This window comes from Eutrigla gurnardus (assembly GCF_963514095.1).
Source record: "Eutrigla gurnardus genome assembly, chromosome: 10".
Taxonomy (NCBI): Eukaryota; Metazoa; Chordata; class Actinopteri; order Perciformes; family Triglidae; genus Eutrigla; species Eutrigla gurnardus.
Window position 1 is genome coordinate 27,104,382 of NC_139924.1, and position 23,483 is coordinate 27,127,864.

Consider the following 23,483-nt stretch of genomic DNA (forward strand, 5'->3'; position numbering starts at 1 on the left):
ATGATCATCACAATTATAATAATTAGACTATTGTGGGCATTGTTATGGAAAACAGTTGACAGACCAAACACACTAATGGATGAGACAGCTGTTTACTTTAAGAAAAGATAAGCATATATTTGAGAGTATATGGATCCCCCTTCATCAATTATGTTATTATCGATCTAACAGATGATCAGCTGGTTAAACATTTGTTTATTTACTTTTTAAAAAGTAACTACATGATGTAATCTGTGTACTATGTCTAAATTATAATTGGTTTGAAATATGTTAAAAAAGAGATTTGTTTGTTTTTGATGTGTCTAGTTCAATACAGACAGTGGCTTTTGGGGGTCTCTAGCCCTTGGGGGTCCCTCCACTGGGTCCCTTTAGACCTTGGGGGTCCCTCCACTGGGTCCCTTTAGACCTTGGGGGTCCCTCCACTGGGTCTCTAGAGGCCTTGGGGGTCCTTGGCCTGAAAACGCTGAAGACCTCTGATCTATGTATTTCCCTCATATAATAATAAAGTCTGGCTTCTCAAATGTATTTCAGGAAAACGCTGTAGAAATGCAGTCTTCATGGTTCACCATGTAATGTGATTTTCTGTCTTGTGTAAGTCACAGGTCTGATCCCTCCCTGGGGTTGAAATGAGATTTAAATGTTGCCTTTTAGTTCCGACTGTATTCACCAGGCGATGGATGAGATGAATTTTTTGGTACAAGTAAAAAAAAAGTACAGAGGACAGAACGGCCTTGTGGTTGTTTGCTCGGTGCTGGTGAACTCATTGTCTGCAAGTCCGGCTAGTAAAAAATAAACTTTCTTGCAACTTGTGCCATCTCTCATTTCCCTTTTTTTTTGACAATAAAACAAACCAAACACAACCGCTGAGTTGTGGCAACAATGTTGCTGTATTATGTCAAAAAGGCCATGCCTGCAATAACGTGGCAACTAATGGTTTAAAGGAGCATCTTCTCAGGGTCATCTGGACGTGTTTGTGGCAAAAATGTAATTTGGATGTGGAAATGGAGGGAGAGCACGTTGTGTTATATGTGGGAGTTTATACGTGGCGACCTGACCTGGCACTCTCCGAACCGACAGCCAATCCGTGTCATCGCGTTTGACTGAAATCTGGTTTTCTAGACATCCAAGAAGCAGAAGTTTCACTTTCCTCCACGAAATTATATGTAGTTTTAACTTTACATAATTGGGTTTTCCAGCTGTGAAGGTCATAGGTCAACCTGGAGAGAAGTGGTTTCCAAACGGTCTGGCTTCGGGACCTCTTAATGCCAAGCCGTGACCCAAATCGAGGAAAATCTTCAACTTTATTTTACTTACTTATTTTAACTTTAATTGATTTAATAACAAGATGATGAAGTTTGTCAGAATATCGCTGTATGACTAATTAACAGACTCTCAACAATGCTTTCTTGTACAAACATGAAATAAAGAATTCCAACTACTTGAATCTATAACTATTAAAAGTAATCAGTCACTTATTCAGTCATTAAAAAGTGTTTTCAAAAAGACTCAGATTATGTAGCTTTAGCTGAGAAAATGTACTCCCCTTCAAAATAAAAGCACAGGATTATTTTTTTGCCCAGGCTGAAAACCACCGTTTCCTTTCTCGTGACTTTATTGCACGATGGTCAAATTATTTTGAGTGAAGTGACAAAAGTACAAATAGTATCTATCGCAGTAATGTAACAGCATTACAGCTCCTTTGTGTTTTATGTGGGCTATTCAGGCCGTTTAGCCGGGAATGCTTTAAAACCCAAAACCAAACGCTGCCAGACATTACTATAAAACTACTGAGAGCAGAACGGAGAGGAGGACACGACACGCTGAAGCCCAGCAATGTCATATTCTTTGTCTGCATCTTTTTCTGAAGACGCGCTGACAGTAATTATGTTGAGCTTTTCATTTGTGTCCCTGTAATCTAGAGTCTACAACACACGGTTTGGCATTTCAACATTCGTAACTATAAAACTCATTTTCACCAATTCACCAAGACACGCAAACATTTGTTAGAGTTGTTTGACGATAATTGCCTGAATTCTGTCAAATCAAATGTGTGTCATATTGAATCAGTGCTGCCTCCTATATTTGACTTCCTTAGCTTATCATCTCAAGGAGCCCATAAATAAATAGGCTTTCAATGAGGCGGCAACCTCCGGTTCTGAAAAGTGAAGCCAAAGCTGAAGAGCAGTAAACTTGCATTCCTTCTACTGGCCACCAGGGGGCGACTCCTCTGGTTGCACAAAGAAGTCTGATTCCATAGAATAGACAAACTCTGCTTTGCTCTCTTGTATTTTTTACCTCAGTAAACATTGTAAACATGATTTATGGTCTAAATCTCTAGTTTAAAGTCTTCTTTAATAGTTTAACACATTCATAAAATATATGCATACATATTCACAACAAGTTAATCAACAAAGTACGATGACAAAAGAGGACTTAAACAGCAAGAAGTTGCACACTGGTAGAAGTCAGTCACCTTCATATTTATTAAATCACGTCCAAGATTGCGACTGCGACACGTAAAGGAAATTCATCCTTGAAACATAAAAGAAGATCAAATCTACACACTGTATTTGCATGGATGACACTGTTGAATGATTTGTTTATGAAATGGAAGACATAACGCCACCTTGTGGAGATCACTCTCACTGCATCCCAGTCAGGAATTCGAAGCAAATATGTATTTACCTATTGTGCTTTTCTGCTTTTCTAAGTGCGATATAGGCCTTGTAGTTTGCTAGGAGGATGGGCTGTATTGCAAAATTAAATCCCCCTACTCTTTTTTCCTTGGTGGTTGTCGCAACATCTCCTTCTGCTTCTACAAAAAATGACTTCTGGTGTTTATCAAACCTTATTTGCGGGTCATCTAAGAAGTGGCCCTGAGTAGATAAAAGTAGTAGTATAGTAGTATAGTGTATTATATTAAAATTATATAATATATATATATATATTGAATTAAATAATGCACTTTTTATTTAATTCAAATTAAAGTATGCATTGTGAGAAATAAGCGAGGAAACTGTGCTGGAAAATGTAATACAAACTGCATGCTGCAGTAGCTACCTAACACCGGGAGGTGGCAGTAATGCGACACCGTGGAACCTCCAAAGAAGAAGAAGTGGCTGTCTTGCAGCCTCAGCAGCATCACATGAGATGGGGCTGATGTTGTGTCACGTGAGGTGTCTCTTAAAACATGGCTCCGACTAGCTCAGAAACAAAAACATCCTCTGACTGACCGCCGTCCGAAAACATGGTGGAAGTAAACGTCTCCCCGCTGCTTCTCTTCCTCGTTTCATAAAAGGCACCGATGCACGAGCGAATCATGCGCGAGACTGGCGCCGTTAGCTTCACGCTAGCTAGCTAGCTAGCTAACTGTCAACCGCTCCAAAGTGGTGAGAGGTGAGCTAAATTGTTAAACATATTGTTGTGTAATTACAGTGGAGTTACATTTTTAACCAGAGTGGCTGTTTTGGTTTAGCTTTGTGTCAATACGGTGGTACATACGGGCTTTTTGGTGTCGTAACGTTAGCCTCTTCGTCAGGCTAACTGTTAGCGCCAAGTTGTCGTTACTTCCCCATAAACGTTAGCCTTCGGTTTCCCCGTTCAGACAACAAATAACGTGAAAGGGCTCATGAGCTAAAATACATTTAGTGCTCAATGTGTCATGTGTAGCTTAAAACATGCATTGTTTTAAATTGGGACTTTGGACGTTGCCAGCTAGCATTATAGCTAACGAAATCAATGTGAACTTTTAACTACTTCTAGAACTTTATCGTGAGTAAAAGTGAGTTAAACATCTAGATAGCTAGCTAGTCACTAAGTACGTGTGCTTGTGGGGAAGTTTCCAGTTTAAATCTACTTTAATGAAAATGTCGCCAGCGGTTTAACGTTAGATGTGTTGTGTTGATGGACCGGAAGCAGGAGACATGTCACGTGATCACAGCTGAACTGAAACATCAGGGCACATCCTACTTGTCTGCCCTGTCTGTCTGTATATTGAGTGGTCCTCTAATGGAGAACTGTCCATGTTAATTGTCCATTTATGCTTCTCCGTTGTTTTCCTCAGAGGGATTAGGCGGAAGAGGAGATCTGCTCTCGATGACTTTGATTTCTTCCTCCGTGGATGTCTGAAAGTCGTCCTCGTGGGAGACAGGAAGTCGCAGCATTACGCAGCAGGACTTGATCTTTTGGAGACTCCACCATGGATTGGCTGATACGTGCGGTAGAGAAAGACTTGGGGGTGGATCGGCGGCAGCAAGGACCGGGTCCCCGTCCCAGGGAGCTCATCGCCCTCGTGCCCACGCGCTGGGTGATGGGTCTGAGGGAGAGGAGGATCATGCGCTGCGCCCGCTTCGACAGCATCAGCGAGCCAGAAATCCGCACATACCTCCAGTGTTCCCAGGCGAAGCTGCCTCCCGGCTGGACGCGGGTGTGCATCCAGGGTCTGAGGAAAGGCAAGCTGGGCTACAGGTTGGCCAGAGACCCGTGCCGTCAACAAATGGAATTCACGTCACAGGATTCTTACGTGAAAACCATGCAGTCCGTGTCGCAACATAACGTCAGGTACTACACATACGGTGATATCATATAATCCACATCTGGGCTCACAGTTGAAAGAAGATTCCCATTACAATTGACTATTATTTGCGAACTTATAACTAAGAGGTGAAACAATGAATTGATTAATCGATAAGCTGAGTGACGAATCTTTAATCTGCACCAATATTGAGAGTGATTACTTGTTAAATTAATGTGGGTTTTTGATTGTTGTTCAGGAAAAACAAAACATTTTGCTTTGGGAACATATGCGGGGAATTATGGATTTTTATTTTTACTATTTTCTGACTTTTTACAGAGTAAATTATTGATGGGTCATTCCGTGTCATTTCATCAAATTTCTGAAAATCTTCCCACCTGACCATCTCAGAATGTCCTGAAAAAATTCAAGTACAAAGACACACTTGTTAATAGGACACATCCAAAATATTAGGTCTCTACTGTCAATAGTTTTCTCATGAAACATCATTGAATGAAGGGTAGTTTAGACAGTTTTTGGCATCATGCTCTGAAAAGCCATTTTTAAACAGCAATATCTGGAAAACTATCTCACCTGTGGCCTTCAAAATTTTTACAGAGTATATCTGTTACTAATAGCCTCCAGACATTTAATATCAGGGATGTAGCTCAATGATAACCTAGTATGGTAGGTACTTAAAATTAGGCTTTTTGCAATAAAGTAGTACATTTGAAGAGTGGCTGAGCTCCCATTTTTGCAGATAAAATACTTCTATCACTTCTGCCTCTATCTCTGGTGTTAGCTTAAACATTCTACAAAATATGGTTTCTCTTAGATTATTAGTTTCACAGATATTAAGGCTCAAAAATGGAAGTAAACACATCTTTGCCCAACTTCAGGGTCATATTCCAAAAAACTGACAACACGTATCAGGTCCAAACTTACTTTTTTTGAAAGATCATATTCTTGTTAAAATCATATTTAAAAATTGGGAGGGTGTTTTGCCTCAATTTGTCGCAGTGATTTTTTAAAATCCTGATATTGGTGGGGTTTTTGTGGCCGTTTTTGGTACTGCATGTCTTATTATCCTACAAGTAAACATCACAGCAGGGCAATTCAAATGTGTTTTTTACCATTTACCAAAGACTTATATGTGACTAAACGCTACTGATAAATTTAGCCTCACGAAAACATTAAAATTTAGCACAGTTGTAGTTACAGAGGCAATAAGTCCTTGAATGTGAGTTGAACATGCTGAAAGCAGCTTTTAATGTCTTATGAACAAATATAGCATAATATTGAAGACTGTACATTTTGTCATACTTTAAGTATATAAATTACACAACTAAATCAAATAATAATCTTAATTTGAGCATAAGATTTTACATTACAGTACAAAAGTCTCCAAAGTTTGATATTGAATAACAGTTTGTCTCTATGCTCACTATGAGACAATATGTGAGTTATGATCAGAAATAATGGCCTCATTTATATAGCGCTTTTCTCCAAAGCGCTTTACAGGAATGACTGTCACTCACCCATTCACTCACACATTCACACGCTGACGGCGGAGTCAACCACGCAGGGCGACAGCCAGCTCGTCAGGAGCAATTGGGGTGAGGTGTCTTGCTCAGGGACACCAGGCACTCAGCTAGGAGGAGCCGGGGATCGAACCAGCAATCTTGCGGTTGCCAGCCGAACGCTCTACCTCCTGAGCTAAACCCCCCCATGTACTGGTTCAGCTCATGCACCCACATGGCCCTGCCAAGAGTTTCTACTGGCCAAGAAGAGAAGATGTGCAATGTTCCACTGCAGCATAGAATTGCAAGATTTGACGTTCCCTCTACAGTAACTGGGCGCATGTATGCCATCAAAAAAGATGAGCACAACAGAGCAGAGATGTACATTAGACAATTTCTAAACTGACTGCCAAATTAATGAATGTGACGAAGGAATTGGATCTAAAAGATGAAAAATGTGTGATCCCTCATAGTGAGCATAGAGACAAACTGTTATTCAATATCAAACTTTGGAGACTTTTGTACTGTAATGTAAAATCTTATGCTCAAATTAAGATTAAGATAAGAATTAAGATTTGGTTGTGGTATTTATATACTTAAAGTATGACAAAATGTACAGTCTTCAATATTATGTTATTTTTGTTCATGGTTTAAGACATTAAAAGCTGCTTTCACCATGTTTAACTCACATTCAAGGACTTATTGCCTCTGTAACTACAACTGTGCTACATTTTAATGTTTTCGTAAGGCTAAATTTATCAGTAGCATTTAGGCACATGTAAGTCTTTGGTAAATGGTAAAAAACACATTTGAATTGCCCTCCTGTGATGTTTTCTGGTAGGCTATTAGGACATGCAGTACCAAAACCAGCCACAAAAACCCCACCAATATCAGGATCTTTAAAAAATCACTGCGACAAAATGAGGCAAAACACCCTCCCAATCTTTTAATATGATTTTAACAAGAATATGATCTTTCAAAAAAAGTAAGTTTGGACCTGATACGTGTTGTCAGTTTTTTGGAATATGACTCTGAAGTTGGGCAAAGATGTGTTAACTTCCATTTTTGAGCCTTAATATCTGTGAAACTAATAATCTAAGAGAGACCATATTTTGTAGAATGTTTAAGATAACACCAGAGATAGAGGCAGAAGTGATAGAAGTATTTTATCTGTAAAAATGGGAGCTCAGCCACTCTTCAAATGTACTACTTTATTTCAACAAGCCTCATTTTAAGTACCTACCATACTAGGTTATCATTGAGCTACACCCCTGATATTTCATGTCTGGAAGCTATTAGTAACAGATGTACACTGTAAAAATGTTGAAGGCCACAGGTGAGATAGTTTTCCAGATAATGCCGTTTAAAAATGGCTTTTCAGAGTATGATGCCAAAAACCGTCTAAACTACCCTTCATTCAATGATGTTTCATGAGAAAACTGTTGACAGTAGAGACCTAATATTTTGGATTTGTCCTATTAACAAGTGTGTCTTTGTACTCAAATTTTTTCATGACATTCTAAGATGGTCAGGTGGGAGGCATTTGATGAAATGACACGGAATGACCCTGATCAAAAAATAACAGTTAGATCAATTAGTAATCAAAATATTCACAAGCTGTAGGCCTAATATCAGATTACCTTCAACATAAATGTACTTGCGATTGTGGATTCCTTTTAGTGTCTGTGTGTTTGTTTTTTGTGTAAAAACAAGCTTTATTCATCGCTACCTTTTCTGGTTAGGACAGGATTTCGTATCCACTGTTGGTGGGGCCGCTCAATCATGCACTCATAATGACATTAGGCATGTTCACTCTTGCTTGTTGTTTTTGGAAGGTTCCAGTGGTGAGAAAGTAAAAATGATCTATTTAGCTTGTTAATTTAATCCCCAATACGTTAAATGTCTTGTTTGAAGTGAACTTAAAGCTAACACGTGTGAGATTTATGTATGAGTTTAAAAATATCAAAGTTGAGTTGAACATATTTGAGAAAGGAATGAATCAATCTTTTGTCTCCCCCTTTTTTTTCAGGAATCTGTGGCGTGACGCTCATAACAAACTTGTGCAGACATATGCGGGAGCCAATGGGCAGATGCATGTTGCAGCTGTAGATGCAGTGCGTCATGCTTTACAGAAGCTCTTCAATTCCACGTTCATCTCATCCGACAGAGTGTCACCATCCCTGTCTCCAGCCAGAGAGAAGGACAAGGAAAACTACCTGCCACACAGTTCGTCTTGTTCAAAGTCCCAGTCAGAGCATCCATGTCCGAATGTTCTGCCTGCAGAGTGTCTGCTGGAGACGGCAGAGATGCTCTACCTTGTTCTACCTTATACTCAGTATTCACTCCATGACATTGTCTCCTTCAGCCCAGCCAAGCTTGCTAACAGCCATGCCAAAGTGTTGTTCATTCTCTACCAGCTACTAACGGCCCTGCAGGGATGTCACGCAGCAGGTCTGTCTTGTGGAGAGCTCTCCCTGCAGGACATAGCGGTAGATGAACAGCTCTGCAGCCGACTCAAACTCAACCTAGCCCATTACGAGGGACTGGGGCTGGAAGGGGACGCAAGCAATGATGTTACTGGCAGACAAGTGCCAAAAAGTGTCCTGCCAAGGAACAATTCACCCGTGAGCCAAGAAAACAAAAGACTTTGCAAAGACTGCTTTGATGGCCTGAAGAAGTTGGTTCTGGACTGGGTCCACGGACGAGTCAGCAACTTCCGCTACTTGATGGAGCTGAACAGGTTAGCGGGACGGCGAGAAGGAGACCCTAACTATCACCCGGTGCTGCCTTGGGTGGTTGATTTCACTGTGCCGTTTGGAAAATTCAGAGATCTCAGGAGGTCCAAGTTTCGGCTCAACAAAGGGGATAAGCAGCTGGACTTTACGTATGAGATGACCAAAGAGGCTTTGGCTGCTGCAGTGGGTAACGCGGTCGGTGGGGGCGGTGTAGGTGGAGACCTGGGTGGCTCTGTAGGTGCTGGTGGCGCTGGACAGCCTGACCATCTCCATGTACCTCATCACATATCCGATGTGCTCTCAGACATAACCTACTATGTCTACAAAGCCCGGCAGACACCCAAGCCTGTGTTGTGCAGCCATGTCAGATCCCAGTGGGAGCCCAATGAATACCCAGCCAGCATGGAGCGCATGCAGAGCTGGACCCCTGATGAGTGCATTCCAGAGTTCTACACAGACCCCTCCATCTTCCGCTCCATCCACCCCGACATGCCAGACCTGGATGTGCCTTCCTGGTGCAAGTCGTGCGAGGAGTTTATCGAGGTCCATCGGCGCCTTCTGGAGAGCAGAGAGGTCTCCCAGCACTTGCATCACTGGATAGATCTCACATTTGGCTATAAGCTGTCTGGTAAAGAAGCTGTCAAGGCCAAGAACGTGTGCCTGCACCTGGTGGACAACCACACCAATCTGACTACCTACGGTGTAGTTCAGCTGTTTGACCAACCACACCCGCCACGCTTATCCTCTTCCCAGTACGCCCCGGCAGAACCTCCTCTCCTTGGCCTTGCCGCTCTTAATGTGCCTTCGCTACACATCCCTCGAATCAACACCGCGGCTGACACCGTGGATGGAGTTGTGCCAGAGTCCATGGGGTGCGAGTCCAGTGGCTGGACCATGGTAGACCGGGATGAAGAGCTGGAACAAGGTATGGAAGCTCTGGACTCGTTGGCGTCCGCTGGCTCGTCCAGCTCTGCGTCCTGCTCTGTGCCAATGCCGAGCATCAGTACGGCGGGAGGAAAGTTGGGAGGGGAGCACACAGCACTTATTTTATCTCAGTCCCCGAGTTCATTCCCCGGTGATTTCACAAGCGGCTTAGGCACGGGTTTACGCAGTGCCATGTTACAAAGAGGTGGGCCGATGAACAAAAAACACGGGGAGGGGCCGGTGACCGCCGCCAATGCAGAGGAAATCAAGATTGTCCTCCCCGAAGGCTTCAACCCATTGCAGCCTTTGGAAGAGCTGGAGAAGTTGAACAATTTCCTGGTTAAGAGTCTGCACGCTGACGTACGTCACCATGCAGGATCCACGGACTGCACAAGAGATGGCGTCGTAACTGAATCTCTACCTTCTCTTACACAGCTCTACCAAAGAGACATGCAGGCCCTTGGCGTTGTCATCGCTGAGATATTCTACTCCTCTAAACTGAGAGGACTGAAACCAGGCTCCCCCCTGAGACAGCGTTTCCAAGCTGTTATGAAGCTGTGCTCTGCCAGCCTCCGTGATGTGCCACTGTCTTTGCATCATGCTCTGGAGACACTGCTGCTAATAGAGAAACACTCTGGAACAAGACATCGAGAAGTACCAGATTGCCCACGTCCACTCCTTTTCAAATATGAACCCATCCGCGATGGTCTCCCACCCCCACACCCCTGCCAGTTACTCAATTCGATCATCACCCCGTTTCCTTTCCCTTCCTATTTTGCAGCACTTCACCAGTTTATCTTTTCCTACCACGCCAAAATGGAGACCACGTGTAGTCTTCAGGGAAGAGATGTTGTCTTTCAGCTGTGGCAGCAGCTTGAGACACTGCTGCGGGGAAACATCACAGCTGAGGGTCTGGAGATTCTCCTGCCCTTCATCCTAGCCCTCATGCTCGAGGAGTCCACCGCTGTCTATGCGGCTTGGTACCTTTTCGAGCCCATCTCCAAAGTACTGGGTCCCAGAAATGCAAACAAGTACTTACTGAAGCCACTGATCAACGTTTATGAGAACCCTCACTGCCTGCGAGGACGTTTCTATCTCTACACTGACTGTTTCATTCTGCAGCTGATTGTGAGGCTGGGCCTGCAGGCCTTCCTGTCCAGCCTCCTCCCCCATGTGCTGCAGGTCATCACTGGCTTTGAAAGCTGCATCTCAGGCTCTGCTGGGGAAGCTGGCAAAGGGCTGAGGGGCGGCACGTGTAATCTAGGAGAGGAAGAGGAGGAGGACTTTCAGTGTGGGGAGGTGCGGCCGTCTTCTGGGTCCGTTAGCGGGAATATGGGAGGCGGTAGCGGTGGCAGTGGAGGAGTCGTGGTCGGGGGGGAGTCGGGGATGGTCGATTACTCGTCCGGCATCAGTCTCAGTGACCAAGTGTTTCTGTCTGAGGCAGAGGACTTCCAGAATGGGTTCTACAGTGGGGGAGGTGCTGGGAAACAGCAGAGCCAGAACTCCGCAGCCAAGGATCAAGACCAGGAGTCCCTGAGTGTGGGGAAACTAAGCGACAAAAGCAGCACGAGTGAGCTCTCGCTAAACGACGGGGACTCAATGCGGGATCGAGCCAGTCTCAAATCGGCCGACAGCAGCCAGGACCTGAAACACGCCAGCGAGGGAGAGGAGGGAGGAGAGCTGGAGGAAGAGGAGGTGGCTGAGACTAATGAGGGTAAAGAGGGGGCGGACGACCCTACTGGTGCCAGCCTGGAGCTCACTCTCTCCGGTTGCTCAGGAGCGACAGTCGCCACTCTCGAGGGTGAGTTTGTGAACGGGATGACGCTGGAAGAGACGGAGAAAGGCATTGTGGGAGAGCAGGAGGAGGATGACCACGATCAATCTGAAGAGTCTGGGGAGAAGGAGCATAAGATTCTTCTAGGTGAGTGAACGATTGAGGTTTTTGTGAAATCATTGGTTGATTAACTGATAAAATGTGAAATTATTTGAATCATGTTTAATCATCACACACAGATACAGTCTGCAAAACAGTTCGGTGGCTGTCGGCAAAGCTCGGACCGACGGTGACGTCTCGATACGTAGCCAGGAACTTGCTGCGGTTGCTCACAAATTGTTACCTTGGTATGTAAATGTGCAGCGTGAAAATTGCCTCATTTATGCATTTATATTTTGCAGTATTGACTCATAGATTGTTCTCTGCCTTGCAGGACTTGAGAAACACCAGTTTGTGGCCGTGGCTTCTGAGGAGAGCAGTCTGGAGAGTGTGGGGATGGGCAGCGTGTATGAGAAGAAACCTGTGGTTGGTGACCAGACAGCCGGACCCGTGTTGGACTGCCTCATCTACATAGCTCAACTTTACGGAGAGCCTGTACTCACCTACCAGTACCTGCCTTATATAGGATATCTGGTACGTTTAACGTTGCATTAAGCTGGTGTTTATTTGTCAAAATGTGCTTTGAGCTCACGTTTATGTGCATCTCCAGGTTTCTCCACCGCCATCGCAGCGTCTGAACACGCGGAAGGAGGCGAGTCTGCTTGGAGCAGTCGCCCTCACACAGAAGATCATCGTCTTTCTGTCCGACACCACTCTGATGGACATGCTGATGAAGATCAACCAGGATGTGCTCCTGCCGCTACTGGACTTGCTCACCACCCCCCGTATGGGGTAAATAACACACACACATTCAACCCAGCGCATACACATGCGATAGTGTTATTCATATTAACAATGAGCCTCATTCACCAACCATTCTTTGGTTTCTTATTTGGGATTTCTTCTTGGGTAAGAACAGAATCTACAGGATCCGTTATTGTGTTTTATTCAGGTCCACAGTTCCACAGTACTATTTCATACAGTGAAGTTTGTATTATAGTATATATGAATTATAATACACAGTCGTTTGAAAAGCATTTAAAACTAGTCTATAAAATTCAGTCGATAGTGAAAGTGTCTGTTTCATCACATTAATACTTCAATTAGGTGTTAATCTGCATGAGGAATAATGATGAAGTTATAATAATCATCCACTTATAGTCATTAATTCCACCCAGACAAACTAATCGCCATCATCACTGTATTATACAAAGCATTATGGTCTTTTAAAAGAAATAAACATTAGTCTGACACTTCAACACTTTTCATCCACATCTGCTGCTTCTAAATATGACGGCTCATGTGGCGTTCACTTCTTGCAGGAATATCCGCGTGTTTCCGTGTGTGCACACGGCCCTGCAAAAAAAATACATGGGAAGATTTTGGTTAATGGGGCCCATTGGTTTGCTTTTTACATGCTCAACTGTTTTAAAACATTTTTTAAAAGGATGGTATGATCAGAAACCGGGCCACAGTAGATTCTCAGACTCAGACAACTTTATTAATCCCACCAGGGGCATTGATTTCAGCAGCTTGCATACTGGCACAGTACAAAAACACAGTACACACAATAAATACATAGGGAATAAGTTACTAAAGTAAATAAATAGAATAGAATGCAAAGGAATACAGTGGATCCACCGAACAAAGTGAGCAAATACATAGGTTGCACATGTTTGACCAATAAGATTCACATAGTAAAAGGAATAAAATCATTATAAAGAATCTAAGAGACGATTCGTCATCCATCCTCTGCTCAGTTGCTGCCGTTCTGCTGTTCTCAGGTTCCCCAGCGGGGTGCAGACGCGCACCGCCGTCTGTCTCAAGACGCTCAGCCTGATGGCGCTCATCTGTCTGCGCATCGGGAGGGAGATGGTGCAACAGCACATGGCTGACACGCTGCGTCGCTTCTTTGCCGTTTTCTCTCTGCTGCATTCCCTGCAGCCCCAGGTACACACACACACACACACACACACACACACACACACACACACACACACACACACACACACACAGACTGACAAGCATGATGTCGAGTTTATTTCCAGAATGCTTTCAACAAGCAGATCTGTCACACAGAGCAGAGAAACAAATGACAGAAAGGCAGTTGAAAATAAAAAGGAGTCAGGAACTTGGAATTCAAACTCTCTGACAGACGGAGGGAGACAGAATATGCATCTGTGAGCATTGCAGGGTGGCTTTTCCTGTTGCATCAGATAATTTAAAGTTCCTTCATGTCGTTGCATCTGTTGTCTTTTTGAAATGGAGTTGGGGGGAAACAGATGTGGTGATTGTCTTGCTTCTAATGCAGCTGGACAGCGCCCCTCGCAGAGTTGTGGGAGATGTGACGGTTGTGGACGTCTGCACACCTGAAGGGTCGACCGTGACGTATGAGTTGGGCGTATTGGACGAGCTACAGACTGTGTTTAACCCTGAGATGGCCCACGCCTCCTACATCCCCTTCTACTGCCTCATAGGTCGGAAACGCCTCGTCTTGTGCCATGTTTTAAACACCTTATCCAATCGGGGGAAAAAGGCGATTTATTCAAATATGTTCCGTTGTGATTTCTGTAGGTGACACGGCAATTCGGAAGCTGATTCCCAACCACGAGCTGGTCTGGCAGTTGGCCCAGTCCTACCACCAGAGTCTGCGTCGGGGGGGTCCAGAGGCGAACCTCACAGCCCCGTCGAGGGCGGAGCTGCCTCCGTCCTCCTCGGGTCTCCCCTTCGGCAGACGGGTGGGCGGCAGCCCGTTCCCCGCGCCCTCGTCCAGCCTCACCTCGCTGGGAGACTCCGCCCCCGAGTCGGGCACGTTTGGGAGCCACCTGGTGGGAAACCGCATCCAAGTGTCCCGGGACACCGACTACGACGGTGGCCCCAGCCTGGGCTTAGCCAACTCGTGGGGACGCTCCAGCCACGGCACGCCCATCATCACCTCCGCCTCCACCTTCACCACATCGTCCGTCGGCGCCGCTTCCTTCTCGTCCTCCTCCTCCTGGGTGACGGGCCCGACCCCGGAGGACAGCGCCCTGAAGCAGGAGCTCCCTCGCAGCGGCCGCTCCCTGCAGGGCAACTGGCTGGCCTACTGGCAGTACGAGATCGGCCTCAACCAGCAGGATCCACATTTTCACTTCCACCAGATACGGCTGCAGAGCTTTCTGGGCCACTCGGGCACCACGAAGTGTTTGGCGCCGCTCGCAGGAGAGGATTACTTCCTGTCTGGAAGTAAAGACAAGACGGTGAAGCTTTGGCCGCTGTATAACCACGGGGATGGAACGCAGGAGGTGGAGCCTCGGCTGACGTATACCGACCACCGGAAGTCCATCTTCTACGTCGGCCAGCTGGAGGCTTCACAGGAGGTCGTCAGCTGCGATGGTACCGTGCACCTGTGGGACCAGTTCACAGGTAAGAGCCTCACATTAGAATGGTGCATCTAAAACTCGAAAAAGCTTTCTAGTCGTTCATTCAAACGGGTCATTGTTGTCCTTTTTTAAGGCAAGCAGATCCGCTCGTATGAAGCCATGGATGGGAAGAATCCCATTACGGCTGTCACCACCATGCCAGCGCCACACTGCAGCGTTGTGTTTGGCAGCGCTGATTCGATTCTCCGCTTCATCGACCCTCGCAAACCTGGATTGCAGGTAACACTTTCACTTAGCAGGCTCCTTCTGCCAATTATCAATGTGTTTTATATCAAATCAGTCAGGCTTCTCCGCTATAGAGCTGTGTCAGACTCGACAGTGACACATCTCCCCCTCCTTGTGTCTCCAGCATGAGTTCCGTCTGGCGTACAACAACGTGAGCGCCGGCCTCATCCGCTACCTGGCGGTGAGCCCTTCAGGCCGCACGGTGGCCGCAGCCTTCTCGTCCGGCTTCATTGTTCTGCTGGACGCACGCACCGGACTCATTCTGAGGGGCTGGCCGGCTCACGAGGGAGATATCCTCCAAATGAAGGTGTGTTTTCTCTAACCAAGGCCTTCACTCTTGCCTCTATGTGCAATTAACTCATACGTCGATGTATCTTTTCAGACTGTTGTTTTTGCAATGAGGTACATTTTTCTGAGCTTTCACGCAGCAAATAAAGGTATCAACCAATCACATTGGGTGAAATGGATATTCAAAATGTACATTAAAGTGTAACAACAACACGAAGAACTTCATTGCTCCTTCCACATACCAGATCTACTCCTACAGTTCTTACCTTTCACAATAAAAGCCCAAAATATATATAAACACAGCGTAACTATTCACTAGAGGGATTTTGCTAAAAGAAAACTAAATAAAATGCCTGCCAGACGCTGCTCTGGGTCAGTAGCACCCCGGTAGTTGGTCCTCTGCCTATGTGAATCTTTTCAAAAACTTTATATTTGGAAAAAGTGTTGCAAATTCACATTTCCGTGTTTATTCGTCACACACTTTAGTCAGCAGTTACAGATGTTCAATAAATATGTGGGTAGTCTTTTTGATTTTTTTTGGGGTGCGAACTTTACTGGAAGATGATCTGCTCGTCACTTGATTTAAGATAATTCTGGGTGATGCAGTTTGTCACATGACTGGGCGGGTCGCTCTCTATACTGTTGTTCAAATACAAGCTGCATCACTTTGTTGAGTTGTGCTTTCTGAAAGGGTTTAAAGGGGGTTGGATGATCTCTATATGGTTTCTATAGGAGATCTTGTGTCTTTTGAACAACCAGATGGGGAGAGAGCTCGTTTTGGCCCTCGTTAGCTGATTTGTAAGTTTTGGCGCTTTGATGCATTCCAACATGGCTGTTGTATCTGTGTACCTTGAGTTGACCCATATTACAGCCCTCTGCAGTTGTCAGGAAGAGGAATACTGCTCTTCAATGAGCATTCACCCTCTAATTTAATAGGTTGAGGTCATTTAATCATGAGTTAGTGCCATATATGGTAGTATGTATAAACCTGAGCTATTGCATGACATCAGTACCTTCCCAAAACAATTTGTCCGACAATAGATGTAAGACATCACGACATCACATACTTTAAGCCAAAAGTCGTGGCTGATGATACATATTGATAAAAAGATGACTTTTATTGTGGCGGTCCCTGAAGGCAGCGGTGGAGCGATACTAAGTGGTGCAGAGATGGTGAAAGTTGTACCCAGCAGGTCTGTTGTCAACAGTGCTGCAAGGATGAGCAAACTTTATTTAACCCCAAATTAGGTCAAGGATTGTATCTCTAGTTTTAAAGGCACAAGTTTAGGCAAATATGAACACAGGTTACTCATTAGAAAGACCACAGTGATTCCCATTGGCACAGTCATACTCCTCAGACTTCCCCCTTAATTTGTTTGTTTTTTATCAACCTGGGAAATTGACAAATATTTTTTTAGATTATTCTAAATATATATTTTTTTTGTAAATGAATACTAAAATAATCTAGTAAAAAAAAGATAATGAAATTTAACTTATTTAACTAACACAGGTTCTGTTTGTGGGGATAGTGATATAATATTTAAAATTAAATCTAAAGCTATGCACAATATTATCCAAATTACCATTAAAATAGGCTTAAAATGACACTTGAATACTTTACCTTACATTTTATTAAAAAAAAATCATAATTGCTTTACCCATTTTATATTTTAGTGGGAAAAAAATTAAACTTGAATAGGACAATCATAAATCATAAGGTCCTCCTGCATGAATAAAGGATGACATCTGTTCTTTTATCATTGATACTAAAATAGACCCTCGTGACCTCCTCTTGTGTTTTTACAGGCTGCAGAAGGAAACTTGGTCATCAGCTCCTCCACCGACTACACCCTCGCCGTGTGGAAAGAAATGGAGCACAAACCCCTCCGTCAGTACAAGTCTCAGTCCGACCCCATCCACGCCTTCGACCTCTACGGCCCCGAGATCGTGACCGGCACGGTGGCTAACAAGATCGGGGTCTACTCCATGGCGGATATCTCCCTGAGCCCCGTCAGCAGCACAAAGCTGAGCTCGGAGAACTTCCGTGGCACTCTGACCAGCCTGGCGGTGCTGCCCACTAAGAGGCTGCTGCTGCTGGGCTCCGAGAACGGGGCCATCCGGCTGCTAGCTTAGCAGCTCCCATCGGCTACGCCTAACACTCTTAACCACGAAAGTGTTTTATTCCTGAAGACACCGGGTGTCTCTCTCTCTGTCCTCTCTCCTGTGCTTCAGGTCAATTTTACTGGAAGGGCACTTTCTCTAAATCAGCACAAGTAAAGGCATTGTACATACAAGCTTCACGTCTACGAGTTTTGTTGGCACCCAAATAATGAGCAAAGGAAATCTGTGCCACGCAGTTAACATCCATCATGTACAGTAAATCCCATGATTTTTAAAAAAGAAAAAAGCCTATAGATGTATAGAAAGAATATACTGGGAAATTCTTACATTTATTCGTTTGACTAGTTATTCTGTTCAAACGAACGAATCGGAAGACGTGCTCAGGAAGGTGGAACCGAGCCGGGTTCTTTTGTAGTGTTTACACTTTCCCAAATAGATGCATACCAACACCAAAAAAAAAAAAAAAAAGCAGAAAAACACAAACCATTGACCTCAACTTTAATTTCCCTCGATGTTAGAATACATGCGTATCCAAATGCACTGATTAAACTATGCAGTATTTGTAGATCAAATGATTTGTTTGTGTTGGCGTTACTCCGTGTTTCATAAGAGTCGTTTCACCGTCGAGCGTTTATACGTCGGGAAAACAATGAAAGTCCTCGAGTCTCGGTGCATCTACTCAGAACCCAGACGCTGGACAAAAAGTCAATTTACTGATGCACAGCCTTTAATTCTACTGCACAAGTATGGCCGGAATTGTAACATTTGGATTCTCACTCAGATTTTAAAAGCCTGAATGTTTTTATCCACTAATAAATTACTTGAAGTTGCTTTGGGGATTTTTAAAAACGTGTTTAGAGATTGTTGATTTCGTGTGTTAGACTCACCACTTTATGACGACAAAAGCTAACATAGGAAACAGTCGATGCCAAGAGAAACACATACAGATACATGCTGCATGTGAATGTGTTGAGGAAAAAAATTATAAATTGATTGTTTTTTTTTAAATGTGGCTTAACTTGCTCCTCATTGTTTAATTGCAAATTGACCCAAACTCAACAAAACTCTCAAACAATCAAAGCTCTCCCCTTTGTATGATTTTACCGCTGTCCTTGTTGTAAAACACACTTTGTCTACTTTTCTAATTATTTGCCCAAAGCTCAAAATGCTCTGATAAATGTACACCTTTTTTTTTTCGTGATATTTTGTCTTTTGTTTTTGTAAGCTCAATAATCATAAAACACCCCCGACAAACGTTGTTTTGACAATTTTGCATTATTGCTTATTGGTTACGATTGTTCCAAAAGAAGAAACAAAAAAATCCTTGAAAACGCATATTTATTAACTGGATTAATAAAAAGTTGCTTCCATGTTTGTTGTTTATGTTCCAGTCCTGTGTCTTGTGAGTCAGATTGGACAAAGTCCCCTCTTGTGTTTGCAGACGGCTGTCATGTGATTTTTTTTTTTTTTTTTTAGAAGATATCACTTTTTTTTGCTGAGTGGTGAAATGTGACCAAATGTACTTAAAAAGGTTATTTCTTCTTCCTAATGCTCATCCTGTCCTGAGGAATCGGTGAACGCGACGTATAAAACCGCACGTTCCACTTGGTGTCGTGTCAATTCTGCGAAATGTGTAACGCATCAAAGCCAGGGGTTTCTGGGAAATGTGGACGTGTGTTTCACATGCGTAACTCTTGATATCAGCAAGCTGTATTTGTCTTTCCCACGCAAAGTTGGATAAATTCCACTTTTGCAATGAATCCGTCATGTTTTCTGTAGAAGATTTAGTTGTCATGATGTTCTTACTCACCTGCCCATTGATATGCAAAGAAGATAAAAGTCTTCGGTATTTAACCCCCGGATGAGTCTCGGTAGCTGCATTTACAAACAAATAGTGTCCCCAATCAATGCAAGTTGATGTTTAACCGCTTGCTGAGTGAGTGCCAGTCTTTCACTCTCAGGAATTCTGCCGTCCGCTCACTTAGTCGCTCCTTTTTTGGACTAGACAGCAGGGTTTTTATCTAATTTAATTTAAGGTAAGATCACATTTATTTGAATATACTGAGATACCGTTGTACATTTGAGAGGTTAGTGCACTTAATACTATTCATAGATATCTCCCTGTTTGTGTAAAGGTCTGCAAAGTGGGCTGAATATGAACATAATGCATCAATACTCAAAATAGTTTCTGCCACCGCAAGTGGGTTTTCTGTGCCTGGAAGTAGCCTGTAACGATGTTTTAGTCAACAATAAATCTGCATTACCGGGGTGATCTTCCAGGCAGCCGGGATGTGTCTGCTTTAAAAGCGCACACGTTGCATTTCTGTGTGGAAATCCTGGTGAGAAACCCAGAAATCCTTTTGTCTGACTCCCCGATGCTTTAGGCACATTTCCAGATGATCTGGGTTCCTTCAGAAGAGAGGGCGACTAAGTAGAACCGACGTGTTTGAGACCTGCAGGCATCACAGCAAGAAACTAATAAAGAAAAGGTGAGAGATGATTTCTTTGGAGATGATTGAACACAAGCTGTATTTTTTTAATAATTTCCCTCTCTTTCAGTTACATTGTAAGGACATGGACCTTCGTCTGACACTCCTGTTGATCTGTCTCTGCATTCAAGGAGTCCTGGTAAACCACTTATTACAGATGATTAGAATCTGTGTTGATTACATAATGCTCGTATAGATTTAAGATTTTTATTGTCACACACGGTATAAACAGTTATTTGCAGTTTCCCTTCACACAGTGACGTCAAGTAGAAAATATATTTAAAAAGTATTTTTGTATGGGCCCTGAGAAGATATGGATATAAATATGAAAGGAAATAGTGCAATGAGATTGTTGTTTTATGACAGAATGTTGAGGTGGCAGAAGATGACTCGACCCCTTTGGTGCCTCTGATCCCGTTGATGCCCAGTCACCCCAGAGAGGTCAGGGTTCAGGGTTTTCATTATACTTGTTGTGTCAATGTGTACTTGTACTTTAACACTTCTTTTCCTGCCTTTTTAGAATGTAGAACCCCAAAGTACAGCACAACCAGGAAGAGAACCCACAGAAGCACCTGTAATCCCAACCACCGTAACCAGCAGCCCCAACGGGAGCTCGTCGGAGGAAGAGCAGGACGACGTCTGCCTGTTCGTCGGCCGGAGCCCACAGTCCAGGAGGGTCATCGCCGCCGCCATCCAGAAACTGGGCGTGCAGCTGCTGCAGAACCTGGAGACGACGCCGGAGAAGCCAAACGTCATCATCTCTCCTCTGAGCATATCGTTAGCGCTCTCCCAGCTGGCTTTGGGTATGTGCACCTTTAACTCGTTAGTGTGTGCAATTAGAACGTGATGAATTGTGTCTCATCCATCCTTTTTTTTTTTTACAGGTGCAGCAAATGAGACGGAGGAGCTGCTGATGCATCATCTGCATGAAAACACCCTCCCCTGCTACCACCAGTCTCTGCATAACGTCCTGGCACAGCTCAGAAACAACGACCTGCAGGTCGCCACGCGGATCTTCCTCCGCCAAGGTCAGGGAATCATTCATTGTTGGACAAGTTTATTCTACACAGCTCAGTGGGATTTCTCTTGTTGCTCATTGAAGCACACCTAAAGAGAGGGTTTAGAGATATAGAGTGGGTGTGTGTGTGGGCGGGTTGTTTTACCGGTCATGTGGGGACATATGTCTGATAACGCACTGTGGGGACTCACCTTTTTTTCTCAAAACGTAAATCATTACATTTTCTTTTCCTCCGGGAAATGAATGTAATTCAATGTAATGTCCTCAAAAGTCATGAAAACACAACTGTGTGTGTGTGTGTGTGTGTGTGTGTGTGTGTGTGTGTTAGGCTTTGAGCCAAAGCAAGACTTCGTCCATGAGTCCAGGCGGTTATACGACTCGGAGCCAGCGGTGTTGGAGAGCCTCCAGCAGATCAACGACTGGGTGGAGAACGCAACCAACGGAAAGATGACGGACTTCCTGTCTGCTTTACCTCCCAACCTGCTGCTCATGCTCATCAACGCGGTCCATTTCAAAGGTAAAAATGTTCCACCATATTCCCATAATTACGCCGCTTTTCCCCTGAGAAATGAAAGTCTTCCTCTTCAGAAGCTCCTTGTAGAGTTTGAATGATGCTGTGTCGCCTGCAGGAGAGTGGAAAGCTCGATTCGACCCGCGCTTCACCACCAGAGGTGTGTTTTACCTCGACGACAAGCACACGGTTGACGTAGAAGTGATGGAAGACGCCAAACACCCCTTGAGCATTTACACGGACAAAGACCTCGACGCTCGGGTAAAAATGCAGTTTCATTATTTAAATACGGTTTTAAAAATGTACACTTACATGGGGATCTCTTCCTCCTGTGCAGGTGGCACGCTTCCCGTTCCTGAAGTTAATGAGCTTGCTGGTGGTCATGCCCATGTCCGGCCAGATGAATGTGTCTTCACTCTCTGCAAAGCTGAATATCTCCAACCTGTATAATAATATGCCCAAGGAGAGGGCTGTTCAAGTTAAATTCCCCAAATTCAAACTGGAGTATGCTCAAGACCTCCAGGATGTTTTCACCAAACTGGGTAAGACCTCATCATTTTCATCATGTGGGCTTTTTTATTTATTTATTTTTACCACACACACACATTCCTGTTGCTCAATGAAATCCGAGGGACTGACTCTGTCCTCTCTGCTCTGTGTTAGGCCTCGGGGCGATGTTTTCCAGTCCCAACCTGGCTCAGATGGCAGACGGCCCCCTGCTGGTCTCCAGCGTGATGCATAAGTCCAGCATGGAGATAAACGAGGAGGGTGCGGAGGCTGCCGCAGCCACCACTGTCGTCATCTCGCGCTCATCCAACCCCGTGTTTCACCTCAGCCAACCTTTCTTCTTTGCCCTTATGGACGATATGACTGAGGTGCCGATTTTCATGGGTGTCATTAACAACCCAAATCCTGGAGCTCCGATCTCGGAGAGAGAAGAAATTGGAAGTAAAGATAAAATGGGATTCCCAAACGATAAGAATTACGTTGGCTCATTTGGAGGCCCACCTAAATAGGGACTTACACATAAACCCTCAGACCCTCTCCAATGATTGTACAGATTAAATGTACAATATCAATTAGCTGGCTCAAAATGTGTGTGTGTGGAAACAGATGCTTCATGTGTCTTTGTTTCATTGTAGAATAAACACACTAAGGAGCCCGGTATCCCGTGTTAAAAATCAAATATTTCTTTCCAAAGATTTCAGTTTTACTGCATTAGATGACGTGGCCTCGGTCGAGTAACTCTTAAAATTATAATTAGATACAATAAAGGGTTTACAGCCACAGTAAAATCTCTCGGCATCTTTAATCGATTGCAATTTCCAAGGTATAAAAATGTAAAGTGACAGCATTACTGCATCATTTTGTATGTCGTTGATTTTTTTATTCTTTTTTTTTTTTTTAAAAGATGTCATCTGATGGGCTAATAAACTGAATTGATTTATACCACAACATGTCGAGGTTCTTTGATTTACGAGTTTTATGGTTTTGAATGAAAAAAACTGTATATTGAAATCTGAAGGTAAACTGATGCATTCATGAAACTCGGAAACGGCAAAACCCAAGGGACGTTTGTTGAGGGTGCTGCTGGTAATTTAACTTTTTTTTTATTAATATGCCATTCATTTGTCTTTTTCAGCTAACAGAGTTAACCACTCATACTTTGGCAAGTAACTAACTGGTATTTGCTCCCATTCCACTGGTTTTCTCCTCATCTCTGCTACGAAATATCGACTGGTTTTAAAGCGGTATAAAGCCATATTGATTGGCGAGTTTGCAGTCAATAGTGTATTTTTTCCCTTGACATCAACTTATTGTCCACTGTGTCTAATTTATTATTC

The 23,483-nt window shown here is 43.9% G+C and overlaps 2 protein-coding genes across 3 annotated transcripts; both read left to right on the forward strand.

Moving 5' to 3' along the window:
* The first annotated feature begins 3,163 nt into the window (after nt 1–3,163).
* On the forward strand, nt 3,164–18,991 carry wdr81 (WD repeat domain 81). Its single transcript, XM_084018674.1, has 12 exons — nt 3,164–3,396; nt 4,064–4,560; nt 8,063–11,613; nt 11,706–11,813; nt 11,900–12,099; nt 12,176–12,357; nt 13,350–13,515; nt 13,877–14,042; nt 14,140–14,970; nt 15,061–15,206; nt 15,337–15,519; nt 17,307–18,991. The coding sequence occupies exons 2-12, from the start codon at nt 4,199–4,201 to the stop codon at nt 17,631–17,633; spliced, it is 6,222 nt and encodes a 2,073-aa protein (XP_083874800.1). The 5' UTR covers nt 3,164–3,396; nt 4,064–4,198; the 3' UTR covers nt 17,634–18,991.
* Nucleotides 18,992–19,506: 515 nt separating this feature from the next.
* serpinf2b (serpin peptidase inhibitor, clade F (alpha-2 antiplasmin, pigment epithelium derived factor), member 2b) lies at nt 19,507–23,089 on the forward strand. 2 transcript variants are annotated; one of them, XM_084018684.1, is made up of 10 exons: nt 19,507–19,657; nt 20,006–20,110; nt 20,181–20,249; nt 20,477–20,551; nt 20,631–20,913; nt 20,995–21,138; nt 21,457–21,645; nt 21,758–21,900; nt 21,977–22,181; nt 22,303–23,088. In XM_084018684.1, exons 3-10 carry the CDS (start codon nt 20,196–20,198, stop codon nt 22,653–22,655), a joined length of 1,446 nt encoding a protein of 481 aa, XP_083874810.1. In that variant the 5' UTR covers nt 19,507–19,657; nt 20,006–20,110; nt 20,181–20,195; the 3' UTR covers nt 22,656–23,088. The 2 variants fall into 2 exon arrangements, with proteins under 2 accessions (XP_083874810.1, XP_083874811.1); XM_084018685.1 differs by lacking the exons at nt 19,507–19,657; nt 20,006–20,110 and having other exon boundaries at nt 20,184–20,249; nt 22,303–23,089.
* The last annotated feature ends 394 nt before the right edge of the window (nt 23,090–23,483 follow it).